At 34.3% G+C, this 16922-nt stretch overlaps 1 protein-coding gene across 1 annotated transcript in view; it reads right to left on the bottom strand.

Moving 5' to 3' along the window:
• LOC122422712 (triadin-like) overlaps positions 1-14870 on the bottom strand; it is a 107190-nt gene extending 92320 nt beyond the window's left edge. The window contains exons 1-4 of the mRNA XM_043439330.1: positions 14843-14870; positions 13131-13184; positions 8811-8840; positions 1103-1120 (exon numbers count right to left, since the gene is read on the bottom strand). Of these exons, the coding sequence (XP_043295265.1) occupies positions 1103-1120; positions 8811-8840; positions 13131-13184; positions 14843-14870 (130 nt within the window). The remainder of the gene's footprint in view (positions 1-1102; positions 1121-8810; positions 8841-13130; positions 13185-14842) is intronic.
• Between the last annotated feature and the right edge of the window lie 2052 nt (positions 14871-16922).

The following is a 16922-nucleotide window of genomic DNA, read 5'->3' as shown; positions in this document are numbered from 1 at the left end:
AAGGTCACATATATATGTCACTTAATACCATTTTCCAGATCTCCAGGTGTCCCGCATTTCCCTGCTGGAGAAGTGGTGTACAGAGCGTTTTCCACATCATTGTGCCGCTGCCCAGCAGCTGCTGTGCCCACAGAGAAATCCAGGACCGAAGGACCACAAACTCCTCTGTAGACAGATTGCTCCCCCTGGCTGAGCTGCGGTACCATTTCATGATTCTCTTCACAGGACTTTCTAGAGCACTTTTATGACTTAAGGAGTCTCAATGTCCTAACTTTTGCCAGACCAAAGTGCACATAAATCTTTTTTTTTTTTAACTTGGTATCTATTTTTAAATATGTTTTTAATTTCTCCTAGAATTTTTAAAGTGCTACCTACTGGGAAATTGATGGCTTTTAATGGCTAATTGAACAGGGTTAAATTGGACATTTTTGTTTCTGTTTGTTCAACATACCCCATATCTTCAGAGAAGAGTATACATCTGCAAAAGATACAACCTCAAAGCACCAAGCTTTACTGAACTGTCGGCAAGCAAGCTTTAATAATATGTGTTAAAGCAACACTGGGTGTTGCCTAAGTTATGCATCCTAAACAATGCAGTTTCACAGAGCTCATAGTGCTTATAGGGAAAAAGAATCATTTTATGGACAAAATGTCATACATCATGTGAACATACCAAAATATTTATGGATCACAAGAAGAAAGCAAGCAGAAAAGAGACTGTAAATCTAGCCTGAAAAAGAATTTCCCTTCTATTTTCTAACTACAGAACTAACCAGATTACAGAGACTACGTTTACAGTAACATAATATAATACCCTTTCGGTTAATGGAACAAAGTTATATTTTTTGGTGATGACTGTGGATATTATTAGATGACTGCATGGATTTGAACAGGACTCAAAGAAATTAGAGTGCCATGCTTTTCAGTTCACTCTGACCAGCCTCTCCCCGGGTTGTACACTCTTTCATTCTGACAAAAATAGAGAGTCCCCATGCATAAAACATAAAAAAGGAAGATCCAAAACCACAAGTTTAAGGATAACAGCAAGCCAATAATTGTAAGTAAATAGAAAAAAATATATACTTTGCATGCATTTCCTTACTTTTTCCCTTGGGTAGTTCTGTTGAAAGAAATATAAACAGAAAACCATTGCTCATGAAATTGTCAAAGATAAAATATACTCCCCCAACACACTGGTTTGATTTTAATTTTTTCAGTCCCTCCCCTCATTCTCTCCCCTTAAATTTCACGGTAAGTGTTGACCTGAGGTATTGCTGACTATTATAGGTGTTTCCATAAGTTGACTGTAAAGCATTATTTGACAATGGATCTAAGATGATACTGTTTAATCATTTAAAAGAATTATATATTGTAGTCTTTTTAAATACATATAAAACATTCTGGACACATAAACACATACAAACAGAGGACACATGTATACTTGCCAATAGTTTATCATTCTCTTCAAGACTTAAACGATTCCGTTTCATTGATGATGGTATATCCAAGATTAATTAAATTTGTGCTTTCTAGCAAAATAAATGCTTGATACTGAACACTGCTAAATTTCTTGTCCAGCAAACATTTCTTTGAAAACAATTAATATGAAAAGCAAACATATGCAGTATTTAGTTTTATTACTGCCAAATATTTTTCATAGAATTATTGTCAGTAAAGACTCGACTCTTTCTTGTTCTTTCTCAATATTTCTCTCTCTCTCTTTTTAATCCCATATATATTTTTTTCTTTCATGGGAATCCTTTAAAAAGGAATTCTGCTTGGGGTTCATTAAACATAAGACAGAAAAAGGAAATATTCCCAATACCTTCTGTAGGTGTTTTTGTTTTCTTGGAATCTGAAAACACAAATATAAATTATTGATAAAGCAGACAAGAAAAATCAACAACTGATAAGTGCACATCAAAATGTTCATATACTCTGAAATCATTTTCAATGAAATGGATTGATTGCATGATGTATTTCTAGAACATGGGGTTTAAAGAGAAATTATTGTATTTTGGAGAGGAGAATTATTAGGTTAAGGTAGGAAATGAGAAACTAGAAACTTCAGACGTACATAATATAGAAAAATATGAAGGAAGATATTCATACGTAATTTACAAAGAAAGTACATTGTATCTATCAAAGCTGATGACCTTTTAATAAATAGTCAAATTGAGTAGATATACTATTTCAGTAGAGATGGTTTGGAATCCCTGCATTTAGTTGGCAATTTCTTCATTTGTTCAATCTACAGCAATCCAGGTGAAATGCACAGTACTCTTCTTCAACTGATATATCTCCAATACAAACATGAAATGACTCTTATTATAATGAAAAGAAACAGGAGATGATGGCTCATGGGTTACTGAAGAACACAAAATCGACTTAGTAATTGCTATGCAGTAATGTGCATTCAGTGATCAAAAGTCATCTCTTTAGTTTTTAGTCTTTTGGGTATTCAGCCTATATGTGAGAAATTTACTATTTCCAGTATTTACACCATGAAACTATCTGTTCCTATCACTTGAAATTAAAAAGTTTTTAAAAACATGTTTATCTTAGGATTGTTGTTCAGTCCTTAAGTCATTTCCAACTCTTGTGACACCATGGTCTCTAGCCCATCAGGTTCTTCTATCCATGGGGTTCTCCAGAAAAGAATACTGGAGTGGGTGGCCAATTCCTTCTCTATATTTTAGGATGAAGGCATCTTTCTTTCTTTTTTGGGGGGATAGAGGCACCTTAACTTAAATTTTTGTTTAGAATATTTTGTTCTATTTTCTTTTTTTTACCTTTTCTGTAACTTAGTTTTGGAATGTTCTGAATATTACTGAAAATAGAATAATAATAATGAACAATGAACTGGCACTTGCAAAAGATAAGTAAACTGTTCTCTGGCTGACAATTATTTGGCTTAGAAGCTACAGCAACAGATATTTACTAACATTTTGGCTAGTTAATGGATTTGTGTGCTTTTTGGTGATATAGACAGATTATGATTGTATTTACAAATGGACCTAAAATGTTTGAAGATGACAGTGAGTAGGAGACTGTTCACAAAAGGCAGTTAGATGGTCAACTGAATTGTTTTATGAGAAAATGATAATCAACAACAGAAATAGTGTGGTGAAAATAATAATCTAATTCCATAGAAGTAGAAAGATGAAAACACATTTTAGTAGAGCAACTTGGGGAAAAAAAATCTAGAAAGTGATTAAAATGAGCATGCTTTCTGAAGCAATAATTTCACTTATAGATTTCCAAGGAGAAAAATGCAAACCTATCTCATAGAAAGATGCTTTGTTTCTGACACTGTTTTATACCTCTAAATAATGAGAATATTAATCAGTACCCTCCATAGAGTAGGAGAATGGTTCAGGGGATTCATAGTATATACACATAATTGGAAACTACAGTCATTAAAATGATGTTTTGCAACTTCTTTCTGAATTTCTATTTTTTCTGTAAGAGGGTTATATTTCATGTATAAGAGAAAAACAAACCTTATTTTTAAGCAATATATCCTTGAAACTCTACACTTACTTATTCAGTAAATATTTATTAAACACCACTGTGCTTAGCATCGTTAGTAAAAAGAATTTTTGACTAAATTTTTCTTAATACCTGCCACTTCACCCTCAAAAAACAATCTTTTTCTTGTTATTCAGTTTCTCACCAGGAAGTATAATGAAGTGGGTGAAATTTGTGACCTAAAACAAATGTGCTCTGCAAGCAATTTCTTCTTCATTTCCTTCATGAGTAAATACCCTAATTAGGTAAGTAGGTAATTCAAATACTAGAAAAATATTACATAAACGACTCCATACAAGAATGCAATAAATGCCATTTGTCATTTTACTTGTAAATTTAGCTATAATGTCAGTTCTATTTGGAGACATATATTCTTATATTACACGAGCTGAAAGTGTGAACAGTTCAATGGTCAAAATGAATTATTAACTAGTTTGGCTCATCTATACTGGAATAGGATTCCTCCCTGAGAGGTCCTGTGATCCTCATTGAGCAATCTTTTGAGCCCAGAGTACATCCTAATGCAAGTCACAGAAAGATTATGGTGGGCACATGTCATTCAGAACTGCAATTGAAGATAAAGCTGGGGAAGAAAGGTAGAACAGATAGAGGATAAAATGGGCTTATTAGAACTAGATTTTTTCAGTCCCTCTGTTTTTAAACTAGATGCTGGCATGGGGTGGGTTGAAAAGCTTAATACAATGTGGGTAAGTCTAGAATTCCCATTGTTTTTAATCTGTTTTCCTTTTCTCTGGTAGTAAGAATAGATAAAATATTGTGTGTGCTAAGTCACTTCACTTACACTGTCCAACTCTTTCAACCCTATGGACTGTGTAGCCTGCCAGCCTCCTCTGTCCATGGGCTTCTCCAGGCAAGAATACAGGAGTGAGTTGCCATGCCCTCCTCAAGGGGATCTTCCCAACCAAGGAATCTAACCCACATGTCTTAGGTCTCCTGCATTGGCAGGATATTTACCACTAGCGTCACCTGGGAAGCCCCAATAAAATACTGTATTAGATATCAATTGTTCTGTAACAAAATAAAGAAAATAATATGAACTCCAGGGTCAGGTAAAGTATATCACTTACTGAAACAGAGAAAAATATTTCATGAAGTAGAAATGTAAAAAATAACAAGTCATGTTATTTTTTATCTAATTGGATCAATCTGATTGATTGATCTAATCAAGTTGGTTTTTAAAAAAATCAATATATTTGCTGTGAGAACTGGGAGCTACAGTAAAATGTACTTAAAATGTCATCATAATTACAAGTCTTTTGGTTAGGAGTCAACAGAGCAGCAGATTTATATACGTAAATAACCGAGAAACCAAAAATACAATGCTTGAAACCAGAAGATCACATATTGACCCTGAAGAGCCATTAGTACCAGGCCTCAATACTCATGTTATTAAACTTCATTATGCTCTCTCAGCATCCTGCTGAGATGGCTTAACATATTATAAAGACTTACTTGCTGAATATATCTCCCTATAGGCCATCTGCCCAATAATCTGAACAACAATCTTCTAGTAAGAACATAAAGGCCCACAGCAGCTGTGATTTAAAAGCACTGATGTATTTGCAATCTGTTCATCACTCACTCAACTTTAGCCGTGTAACAGGTATGCTCTATTATGTTCATAATGATGCCAGAGAAAAATGAAATTCCAATTGGGATTGAAGGGAAAAACTAACCCTCTGATAGGCTAATAAACCAGGTAATGAAGTATACCATTTGTGAGTGTGTGTGTATGGAACTTGCCAATTGACATCCTTATTCAATTACAATATCAGGGACTTTGCATTGTTTTTAAGCATGGCTCTTCTTCAAATTTCAATGATGGAGTCCTAGAACTTAGGACTAATTCTCACATGCATTCAACTCTATTCAGTCTTCCCCTAATTACAGTAAATAATAAATCTTATCTGGCTAGTTCTCAATGGAGCTGTATCCTTCAGAACATAACCTGTGTTGAAACAGGTTTTCTAGCCCCTAGAATTTCACCAGTGAAGCTGATGTTAGATGAATGAGATCTATCTAGATCTGCTAGTGCAACTCAAGTAGCAGCTAGAGACAATATACGCTTAAGATAAAATTGTTAATGTGTGTGTTGTGTGTGTGTGATCAGTCATGTCCAACTCTGTGATCCCATGGACTGTAGCCCACCAGGCTCCTCTGTCCAAGGAATTTTCCTGGCAAGAATACTGTAGCAGGTTGCCATTTCCTACTCAAGGGGATCTTTCTGACCCAGGAATCAGACTCACATCTCTTGTATCTCCTGCATTGGCAGGTGGATTCTTTACCACTGCATCATTTGGGAAGCCCCAAGTTGTTAAAAATTGACTAGTAAATTCCTAGACCTAAAAAGCTCAGTATAATATAAGTCCCACATTCAAAAAGCTAAGATCATGGCATCTGGTCCCATCACTTCATGGCAAATAGATGGGGAAACAATGGAAACAGTGACAGACTTTATTTTTGGGGGCTCCAAAATCATTGCAGATGGTGACTACAGCCATGAAATTAAAAGATGCTTGCTCCTTGGAAAAAAAGCTATGACAAACCTAGACAGCATATGAAAAAGCAGAGACATTACTTTGCCTACAAAGGTCCATGTAGTCAATGCTGTGGTTTTTCCAGTAGTCATGTATGGATGTAAGAGTTAGACTATAATGAAAGCTTAGTGCTGAAGAATTGACGCTTTTGAACTGTGGTGTTGGAGAAGACTCTTGAGAGTCCCTTGGACTGCAAGGAGATCAAACCAGTCCATCCTAAGGGAAATCACTCCTGAATATTCATTGGAAGGACTGATGCTGAAGCTGAAACTCCAATACTTTGGCCACCTGATGAGAAGAGCTGACTCATTGGAAAAGACCCTGATGCTGGGAAAGATTGAAGGCGGGAAGAGAAGGGGACGACAGAGGATGATGGTTGGATGGCATCACCGACTCAATGCGCATGAGTTTGAGCAAGCTCCAAGAGTTGGAGATGGACAGGGAGGCCTGGCGTGCTGCAGTCCATGCGGTCGCAAAGAGCTGGACACGACTGAGTGACTGAACTGAAACGGAAACTTTGTTCCTCAATCTGATACTTGACCTTTTTCTTATAACTCCCAATTGAAAAAAAAAAAAATCCTTCCTTGTCTGCGTTGTGAAAATTTGAGTGCCTCCTCATATTTCTTGTGGCTACAATATTTATCTTAAGATTCCTAGATAGTACTGATTCATTCACATAATAAATATTTGTTGAGTAATGAAAAAACTAAGGAAATGTGTTAGTCCCTGTAGGGGATAAAAGTGAATTAGAGATGGTCCCTTTAGTCAAAGACTTAAAGTCAATTAGAAGAGAATGATAATGATGCAAATAATAGGAAGTACAAGGAGCATAAGGTAAATAATAGTAAGGAGGTGCACAAAAACTCTGAGGGGAGACTATAAATGAAAGGGAAAAAATATTTAATTGGGAGGATCAAACATTCCAGAGGAAAGAGAATTTATCTTGAGCCCTAAAAACACTGAGCATTCATAGAAGGAAAAGGCAAGGGCAAGATCTATTATGAAAATAGCAGGGACAATAGCAGCACATTGTATCTGTAACACTGAAAGTGGTTTACCATAGATAAAATACAAAATACTTAAAGGAAGAAAGTGGGTGAGAGTATAGGACATAGGCTCCATTACGGTGCTCTGGTAACTTTTGTTCTAGGTATACATGCCATTCAGGCAAAGGTTTGAGCCACAGCTAATTCTAAGTCTGGCAGGATGCCTTGTGTCTTTCTAGAATGTAAGGGGATGAGCCTCTGAGGACTTGCTATGAGACCATCTTCCTTGTGCCTCTCTGTTCTAATGTCTGTCAAAAGCTGTGTCAGGAACTTACTCTTTTTTCTGGTAAGATCTCTGTATACATGCCACAACATTGATCATATAAATGATATAATTTCCAAAATGCACTGAAACATTTCCTGTGTATATGTATACTGATTTATATGCCTTGAAAATAAGTACATTAATATGTATTAGTTGACTTTATTATGATACTATGTAATAGTAATAACCAACTAAAACAGTTTCTCCTTCTCAGATCTATTGACTCTTAGATTCTGGTTTAACAGAAGCAGAATGTGACCCCCAAGTTATCATGACTAGTAAAATTCTGATGATACTAAATTTAAAATATAACACTTTTCTTATTTTTCTCAGATCAGATGAACACTAATTAGAATGTAACTGTCATTTTCAAAGTCAGAAGTGATTGCTTCTCTCTACATGCGATTTTTCACTGAGAAAATAAGCCTAGATTAATGAACAGGGGTGATATCTAGAAACCCTGTCTAAGAGTAGTCAGGATGTGCATTAGAAACATCTCTAAACAGAATCACAGAGGTTTAGAGGGCCTTAATACTCTCCTCAGCTTGAATAAAGTTTAGACAGTGTCCTTCTTGACTACAGGCCCCTGACCTCCCTTCTATCAGAGCATTTACTTTAGAAAATTGTAAATTCTTTCTCTGTCCTTTTGAAACATAAATCTTTTACAACCAGAAATACCTTTCTCAAGATCTGTAAGATATCACTTTGAAATATAATCATCAAAGGAGATGCATAGTCCTACATGCCAGTCTCTGAGGAAGGGTAGGAGCCTAATTTCCCAGGCAGCAATTAGGAAATCTAGATGGCCTCATCACATTGACTAGCTCCTACCCCAAGTAGGAGTTATGAGTTAAAGTTGAGTTCAATTTCTCCTACTGAAAACACACTTGACCGCTTTGCAGCAGTCTTGAATAAAGTCTTCCTTGCCCATTTAAGTCCATCAGGTGAAGTCTCTCTTTGGCAACAGGGAATAAATGACTCCATATCAAGACATCCTGACAAAGAGAGGTGGAGTGCAAGGGATGGATTATGACTTATTTGCAACTTAATAGAACAAAGTAACATCAGTCACTTGTCAGTGTTACAGATATAAGTAGTTGCTATGAGAAAATTGGTCTATATTTTACATATTTTTAACGTTTAATAAGATTTCTAATGAAATAGAAGGCCCAAGATTTTGAGAGATGGTGTTTCACCTCCTACACATTGAGAAAGATTAGATTAAAATTACTGTTTAAAAAAGTGGTTCACCCTTTAGTGTGAGGAGATGTAGAAAAAACACAGTCACACAAAATATATGCACATAATAGATCCAAAGTAAATACAGACAAGCTGGCAGTCAAACTTCCACTGTGACTTTTGGTAACTTGTCCACACAAAAAGCATAATGGAACTCTGCATAAAACATACCTTCCTTCTTTTCCTCTTTTTTAGTAGGTGCTGAAATAAGGGAAAGAAAATAGCGTTAGAACATATTAAATAACTATTCTTCAGAAAACTGGGAACATGCGAATGTAGTGCATATATTCATAAATTTAGTGGTTATCAATGAACAAATTAACCCATCCAAGTTTGAAATAAGAAAATAAGTTGAAAATAATATTCATATGAAGTTTTTTTAAAATTCAGATATAAACACAGAACAAAAAGAGAATAAAAATATGCTGTTACACAGACAAGTAGTTAAAATAATGTCTTTAGCATAATTTCATTTTAGGTTTGAAATTGTTATATCTGAGAAAATCACAATCACTTCTAAAATAAAAGGACTAGATCTATGCAAAAAATAATGGGATACATAAACTATCTGTGCCTAGTTACTGAAGAATTACATACCAGTTTATTATACATAGTTATAATAACTGTATAAAATGTATCATTTCTGAAAGTTAATAAAAATTCCACCCTCCTTTTAGCAAATGTATACCATCATTTACAAACAGAAAAGGCACAGCACACTTTAATTACCTTTGAATCTTGACTTTCTCTGTGGTAGAATTCACCTAATCCTAGATTACAAGTCTAAACAGGATCCAAGTTATAGTTTATAAATGTTACTGGAAGCATTTGAGGGAGGCATTCAGTCAGCTGGGAGTTGTTCCAAGGGAGGTGACCCTAGGTTCTGTGTAAAGTTCATTCTGGGGCCAAATCTATGATGCCTTAAGCCACATTAATTGAATCAGAGATTGTGCGCATCCCTTAAAGCAATTCCTTCTGAGTGGATTAGAATTGGGGGGACCACTTTCAACCAATATCCAGGACTACATTGGATCTATACTTTGTGTTACAATTGCCAAAACACTTTTGTGTACATTCTCTCTTTGGCCTTCAGAATAGTCTTATAAGAAAGGCAGGCCAGAGCAAGGAACTAAGCCTTAGAGACATCAGATTATTTACACATGTTCACACAGTGTAGCCGACTGTGAGCAAGTAGCAGAACTGGGTATAAAAATCAGGAACAAGAGACTGGAAAGGAATATACTTAAATTTATTATTTTAGTGTATTACAGGTCATTTTTATTTAGTTTCTAAATGTTATTAACATGCCATTATTTTTGTAGTAAAAAAGTAAATTTCACAAGTAAATTAATTCTACTTGATTTACATTTGTTTCTTTTAAAGGAGTTTTAATTAATAACACACGAAATGTAGAGAGGATCTATACCTATAATATTTTTAAGTTAAGAAATTCGCCTATTTCAATGATAAAATATGTAGAGTAATAAAGATACTAAGATGCATTGTAGGATATCAACACTGCCTAACAGATTTCAAAGCCATGAGGCATTATTTCAAAAAATTCTTTGGAATTGACTCAATAGACTTATTTGTAGTTAGTTCTTTACTTAACAAATAAGAATTTACTTCAAGAAATGGCATAATTTTCAAAAATCACCCACCAAGTACACATTTGATTCTCTAATTCACTTAAATGTTCACATTTTACCTGGAGCTTGTACAATAAGGACAAGAATTGAATGGTGTTATCCTTTTAGATACCGCAAACAGGATTTTGCTGTTTTTCTCTAACAATTATCTCCACAGTGTCTCCCAAATTTAAGTTATAACCTCTCTCAAGATGGGTCAAAGAGTGCAGGTAGAGGGTTCTTAAAAAAATAGTAACTTAAAACAACACATGTCTCTGTCATGTCTTGATAATGACAATCTTTTATAACTACCACTAACTCTTTATATTTACTTAAGTCACCCACTTACCAACAATGCATTTTTTCCTCCAGTTTATTTTTAAGTCATGCTACAAATCCAAGTCAAGTCACCTCTCCTTCATGAGAAATCCCACTTACTGACAATCACTTTGTCTTAATTCTTTGGCGTTTATTATCTTTACAATTCAATTTAGTACTACTAGGTAGCCAATTTGTATTATTACTTAAATTTTCCCTGTCTCCAAACTGCAATCTCCTGTAGCATAGAGACCTTCATTTCATAGACTTCTCAGTGCCTCAAAACACTTTGTTAAAAAAAAAATGCTAAATGTACTTCCAAAAAAAAAGCATGCTAAATCTTAATTAAATATGTACATACATATACAGAATTTATGTAAAACTAGGTTTAAAATATTTAGTTATAAAAATTAAAAAATAAACAGATAAACTCTACTTTTTACCCCACTACAAACATCAGTGTTAATTTTACCACTTTATCCAACAAAGGTATCAGTCTTTGCTATAGCAATATTGCCACTGTTTTTTAGCTGCCTTCACCCGGAGTACTTGCAAATATTAATTAGTTCTATGCATAATTTAATTGGGCAGCTGTGGTGTTATAAAACCTGTCTACAAAAGGTCTACTGAGAATGTGCGCAGCACAAGTGACATTTATCCCTATTTGGTGTGTCCCTGATTTGATGTATCATTACAATTCAGTGAACATGTACATATATCTCCTGACTCTTGCCTTGTACACAGTGTTCAATCAACACTTTCATCTAATCTCCCTAAAAGGATAGTTCTAACAAACCTTCAAAACTCTACATTATGATTCACTTGACAATAAATCCTTTATTCTGAAAGAATAAGTTCTGAGGCTGCCTTATCCAATGTACTTGGAATGGAAAAGTGAAGAGTCCATGGCCCCAAGCTCAAGTTTGAAGTAGATTTCCAGATATCCCTTCAATTCCCTCCCCTGTACCCTCCAAAATAAGGTTGAACTAACACTAAATCCCAGCCTCAGGTCATAGTTCCACATCCACCATGACCTTCAGAAACCTCTGTTAAGGTAGATTGTCCTGGGTGATTGTGCTTTCTTTCATAAGAACCTATGTGTTTTAACTGCAGTGATTCTTGAACCAGTAGACATTCGCTTAAGGAATTTATTCATGAATAGAAAACACAAAAGAGATGATGACGTTTGCCCTGCTTTCCCCATAATATTAATTACATTCCTTATCAGAATTCTTCTAAAGGAGATTCAGTTTTGTTGAGCAGCTTAATGATCAAATGAAAACTAAAACTTAGTATCATAATTCTTAACCATTCTAGCATATATATATATATATATATATATATATATATATATTATATATAGCCTCATTGGTCTGATGGCTCGTCAACCCATTTTATCAAATGTTCACTAGACTGATTTAACATGTAGTTGGATTCAGGATTAAGTGTAACAGAAAATTTTGGATCAAATGTAATCATGTCATGTGCTGAGAAGTCTGCTACAAGGGCCTTCTGCCTAGAAACAAATGTACCACAACCTTAATGCATCTCTGTTACTGGTCAGTACTGTATAATGTGGCACCGTGGTGGTTTAATCACTAAGTCGTGTCCTACTCTTTGCAACCCCATGGACTGTAGCCCGCCAGGCTCCTCTGTCCATGGGATTTCCCAGGCAAGAATACTGGAGTGGGTTGCCATTTCTTCCTCCAGGGGATCTTCCTGACCCAGGATGAAACCCGGGTTTTCTGCTTGGCAGAAAGATTCTTTACACAGCCACCTGGGAAGCCCCATAATGTGGTATAGGAGAGAAAGATTTTCTCCAGCAAATATTTTACTTTTTCTTTTTTAAGAGTGTTCTATAAAGCGGACACTGGAGTTAGAATAGCTTTCTCAAAGAATGCGATTTCAGGTTATAGTTAAAAAACAACATTATAGAAAAATTAAGTAATTTTCCCAAATTGATGACTTAAAAATCATTATATTTTCTAAAGATCTCGTGAAGAAAACCACTTTTGATGCCCTAATGATGTTAGGGCAAGTTTTCACAAATGACTCATAAAAAATAGGATGATTACTTTGTAGTCAAACCTGATTTTTACAGTCTTAGTATACAGATAAAGTAATACTAATTTAATAATATTCTGACTGAATTTTTTAGATGACAGTAATTACAATATGTAACTGAAAACACTGGAAAATATATATATTTGTGTATCTCTGCATTATCATCATCATTATCCAACTATCAATTAATCTATGGTTTATTTTGGTAGTAAAAGGAAAAACTCAGTGACATATTTGGAGTCAAGATATGAATTCTTGAGTTGTTAATTGTCTCCTCTGCAAATGTGGCATTACTCTCAATTACACTTTTTCCATTTACTAAATATGTACTTGAAATGTGTATCTTCATGCAACAAAAAATTTTTTTCTATAATGACCCAGCAGATGGTGCTATTCTGCAATAAACAGCTTGGATTTTGTCAATAAAGTGCTAAGACCCTTTTTTTTTTTTTAAGAATTTTAAAAGTGTTTTATTGCTTACCTTGCGCTGCAACTTTTATTGTCCCTTGTTTGCTTTCTGGGGCTTTGCTAGGCTCTTATGAATAAAAAGAGAAATAAATTACCATGAAATACTATTTGAAAAAGACATGTAACAACAAAAAAAGGAAAATTATAAAAACAAACATAAATACACCGTCCTTGGCATTCAGAATTTTTGTTAAGAAATGAACACAATTATTAGGAGAAGTGCTGAGAGTTAGGCTTAATAAGACAAAAATAACTATACCAAATAAAAGAATAAAATAAAGTTTCCCGAAACTGTTTTGCTTCACTGTTAACTGACCATTGGAGAAGGAAATGGCAACCCACTCCAGTACTCTTGCCTGGTAAATACCATGGACGGAGGAGCCTGGTGGGCTACAGTCCATGGGGTCGCAAAGAGTCGGACACAACTCAGTGACTTCATTTCTAACTGACCATAGGATACTTTGCACTTGCTTAGTACCTGATTTTGAAACTCTCAGAATTCTTTCCAAATTGTTTCTGTATGATTAGCCCTTTGAAATGCATGGAGCATTTAGACATAAATAAAGTGGCTCATTAAAGGTCACTGTGTGACTGACTGACTTCGTGTCCGACTCTTTGCGACCCCATGGACTGTAGCCCACCAGGCTCCTCCCTCCATGGGGTTCTCCAGGCAAGAGTACTGGAGTGGGTTGCCATGTCCTTCTCCAGGGGATCTTCCCAACTCAGGGGATCGAACCGGGGTCTCCCACATTCCAGGTAGACGCTTTAACCTCTGAGCCACCAGGGAAGCCTGACTAAAGCCCAGGAAAACCAAATTCTAGCACCAGCCTTTGACTTAAAATGTCATTCCCTATACAACTGTGGTGCCCATCAACAAACCATGGCCCTGGGCAACAATATGTGTTGTGAGAGAATCAGCAAGTTTCATTTTGACTTTTTCCTTCTTCTTGTCTTAGGGGATTTGGTTGCTTTTGTTGTTTGTTTGTTTGTTTTTTCCATTTGTTCAGAATGTTCTCTTGAAAGAAACAGAGTATCAAAAAACCCCTCCACTTGTAAATAATTGAATATATTGTTTGACTCATTAGCATAAAAATAAAGGAGAAATAAAGATTTTTAAAAGGAATGGATCATTGCACACTTCACTAAGTAATTGTTCATGATTGTCTTTACTACATTTTCAATACTTGAATTCTCATTTAACAACACGGGAAGGAAGATTTAGTCATTTGTTTCAGATATTAATCTTTATATGTTCATTTACCACATATTTATATAGGATCTATTATTTTTATGTACTAAGATAGGTGTAAATGTAGTAATTGATATACAAACATATTCAGCCTTTCATTTAATTGTCATTAAATGTTGATTATAGATTGTTTAATATTACAATTCTGGTTAGAGTTATAAAATAAAAAGACATCATTTGAATAACCTGGCCAAGAATCAAGCAAAGAATCCATGTTTCTTTGGCCAAAATTGAAGAGGCTTAATTTTAATTCATGCTTTACCTCTTGTTGGTAAGATAATTACTTATCTGTATTGTAATCATAGTTATGAAAATGGTAAATTTTCATTCTGTTTTTATATAAAATAAATATTTTTGATCCACATGTATGGTTTACATTATAACTAAATTTATTTCTTTAGACAAAATATATTTTGCCAAAATTAAATTCATAGTCCATTCTACCTATGATCTCTTTATTATTAATTTGTTTTTACCTGGAAGAAAACTCCATGCAGCTATCATGTTAGTGCTATCTTTATCACATCTACATTAGATGATCTCAAATCAGAATTAAGATTTACATTTAGATAGTGGGGCTTCCCTGGTGACTCAGATGGTAAAGAATCTGCCTGCAAATCAGGAGACCAGGGTTCATCCCTGGGTTGGGAAGATCACCTGGAGAAGGAAATGGCATCCCACTCCAGTATTCTTGCCTGCAGAATCCCACAGACAGAGGGGCCTGATGGGCTACAGTCCATGGGGTCGCAAAGAGTCGGCACAACTGAGTGACTAACACAACAACAGTGAATTCCTAATTAATATATTTCTAATTCCTCAACCTTATAACAAGCATTTAGTGGTGACTTAATAAATAATTGGTGAATGAAAAGGTAGATGAAAGGATAAAATAATACAAAAGAAAGAGCATTAAAAAAAAAAAAAGATCATCATCCAGACTGCCCAGGTGTTTTACTACTTAAAGATCTCAACATATCAGAATTGTGGAGTAGTTCTTAATTTAAAAAAAAAAAAAAAACTATTTAAAAAACCACTGTCAGTAAAGTACCTTAGCATTTTATAGTCAAATTTCCACCTATCTTTTCTTTATTTTTTAACTGTATTCTTAGATCACAGATCCTAAAGGATTTCTCCATGTATACCTAGTTGTGAATTATAGATAGCTTTTCTTAGGGCCTTATTAATAACTTTTCTCATTGATCATTCAGTTTATCTCTCAGCCTCAAATCTATTAAGGACACATACAGAGGTGCTAAGATTTCACATTTGCTTGTATACAGCATTTCAATTTTCAAAACCAAGGCTTTAGGAACAGAGTAACTCTGAGACCATAAATGTACATTAAGAAGACCAGACTTCTTAAAACCCTGTAACAGTAAAAACACACGAAATCCTTACAGACAAGTTTTCATTACACATAATTTTTCAGTCTCCTTTTGATTACTGCCCATGACATTAGCCTTTTACTAGTCAAAATTTCAGATATATACAAAATAAAGAAGGTATAGTAAGCTCCAGTCTCATTGGTATTCTCAACATTCATTGAAAAATTAAGTGATAGCCAGTCTTATTTCCTCTGTATTACTCACTACCTCCACTATACACATCCCAAATGAAAATTTTATTATATTTTTTTAAGTTTTTATTCAATAATTTTTATACTTAGGAAATAAACTAGTGATTTAAACAAAAACCCAGAACAATAAGAAAATTCAACTGAAGTTTATAATAATTCTGAAATCCACAAATAATATTTTGTAGTTCAATATCAGAGGCAGGATGGACCTAGATTTAAGTGTCAGTGTAAGTCTCCTGGGAATATTTTAACAGGGAATTATCAAAATAGTTATTGTATTTTGATAGTATTCCTAGCTTCCTGAAACATGTTGTATTTATACAAATAAATTGTTATGAATCAGATTAGCCAAATATTTTAGTGTCTTCTGATTGCTTATGCTTGAAACAATCATCTAACAAACTGAAAAAATACTGAGTTTGCAAATATTTTGTTAAGAAGTCAATTTTGCATATAAGTTTAAATATTAGTTTAATATCATGAACTTTTCATCTACAGGGCTCTGTTTATACTCTGACTTCTTTTAATGTGAAGTGTGAATCCAACGAGCTTAAAAATGTAGGATTCAAATGTAACTTTAACAGTAAATGTAGTTTTGTAAATTCAGTGACAGACACCTTTTAAAAAATTTTTAAAATACATTTGAAAACTGTAGGACTCAAATGTAGTATTTTTAAAATCTAATTATGAAAGTGGCCAAAATTCCAGTTGACTGATTTTAAATGGTACATTACATTTAAGAAATCATTTCATTTTAAAGATAACACAAAATTAATCTGAACTCCCTTTCTCTCTTTTCATTGATCCTGTATTATGCAGAAAGTGTTTTAATTTTAAATTTCAGAATTTTATTTTCACTAGCACATACTGTGGCCCTGATTACATTTGGGAAGTTGCAGAATTCACTATTTCAAACAAATTTCTTTTTAATTTTCATGGATTAGGAAATTCTTTTTAAGGGTATGAACTAAAAACATTTA

The sequence above is a fragment of the Cervus canadensis genome, chromosome 20 (genome assembly GCF_019320065.1).
Source record: "Cervus canadensis isolate Bull #8, Minnesota chromosome 20, ASM1932006v1, whole genome shotgun sequence".
In the NCBI taxonomy this organism is placed as follows: domain Eukaryota; kingdom Metazoa; phylum Chordata; class Mammalia; order Artiodactyla; family Cervidae; genus Cervus; species Cervus canadensis.
The sequence above is the reverse complement of the archived record's forward strand: the minus strand, read 5'-3'. Positions and strand labels throughout refer to the sequence as shown.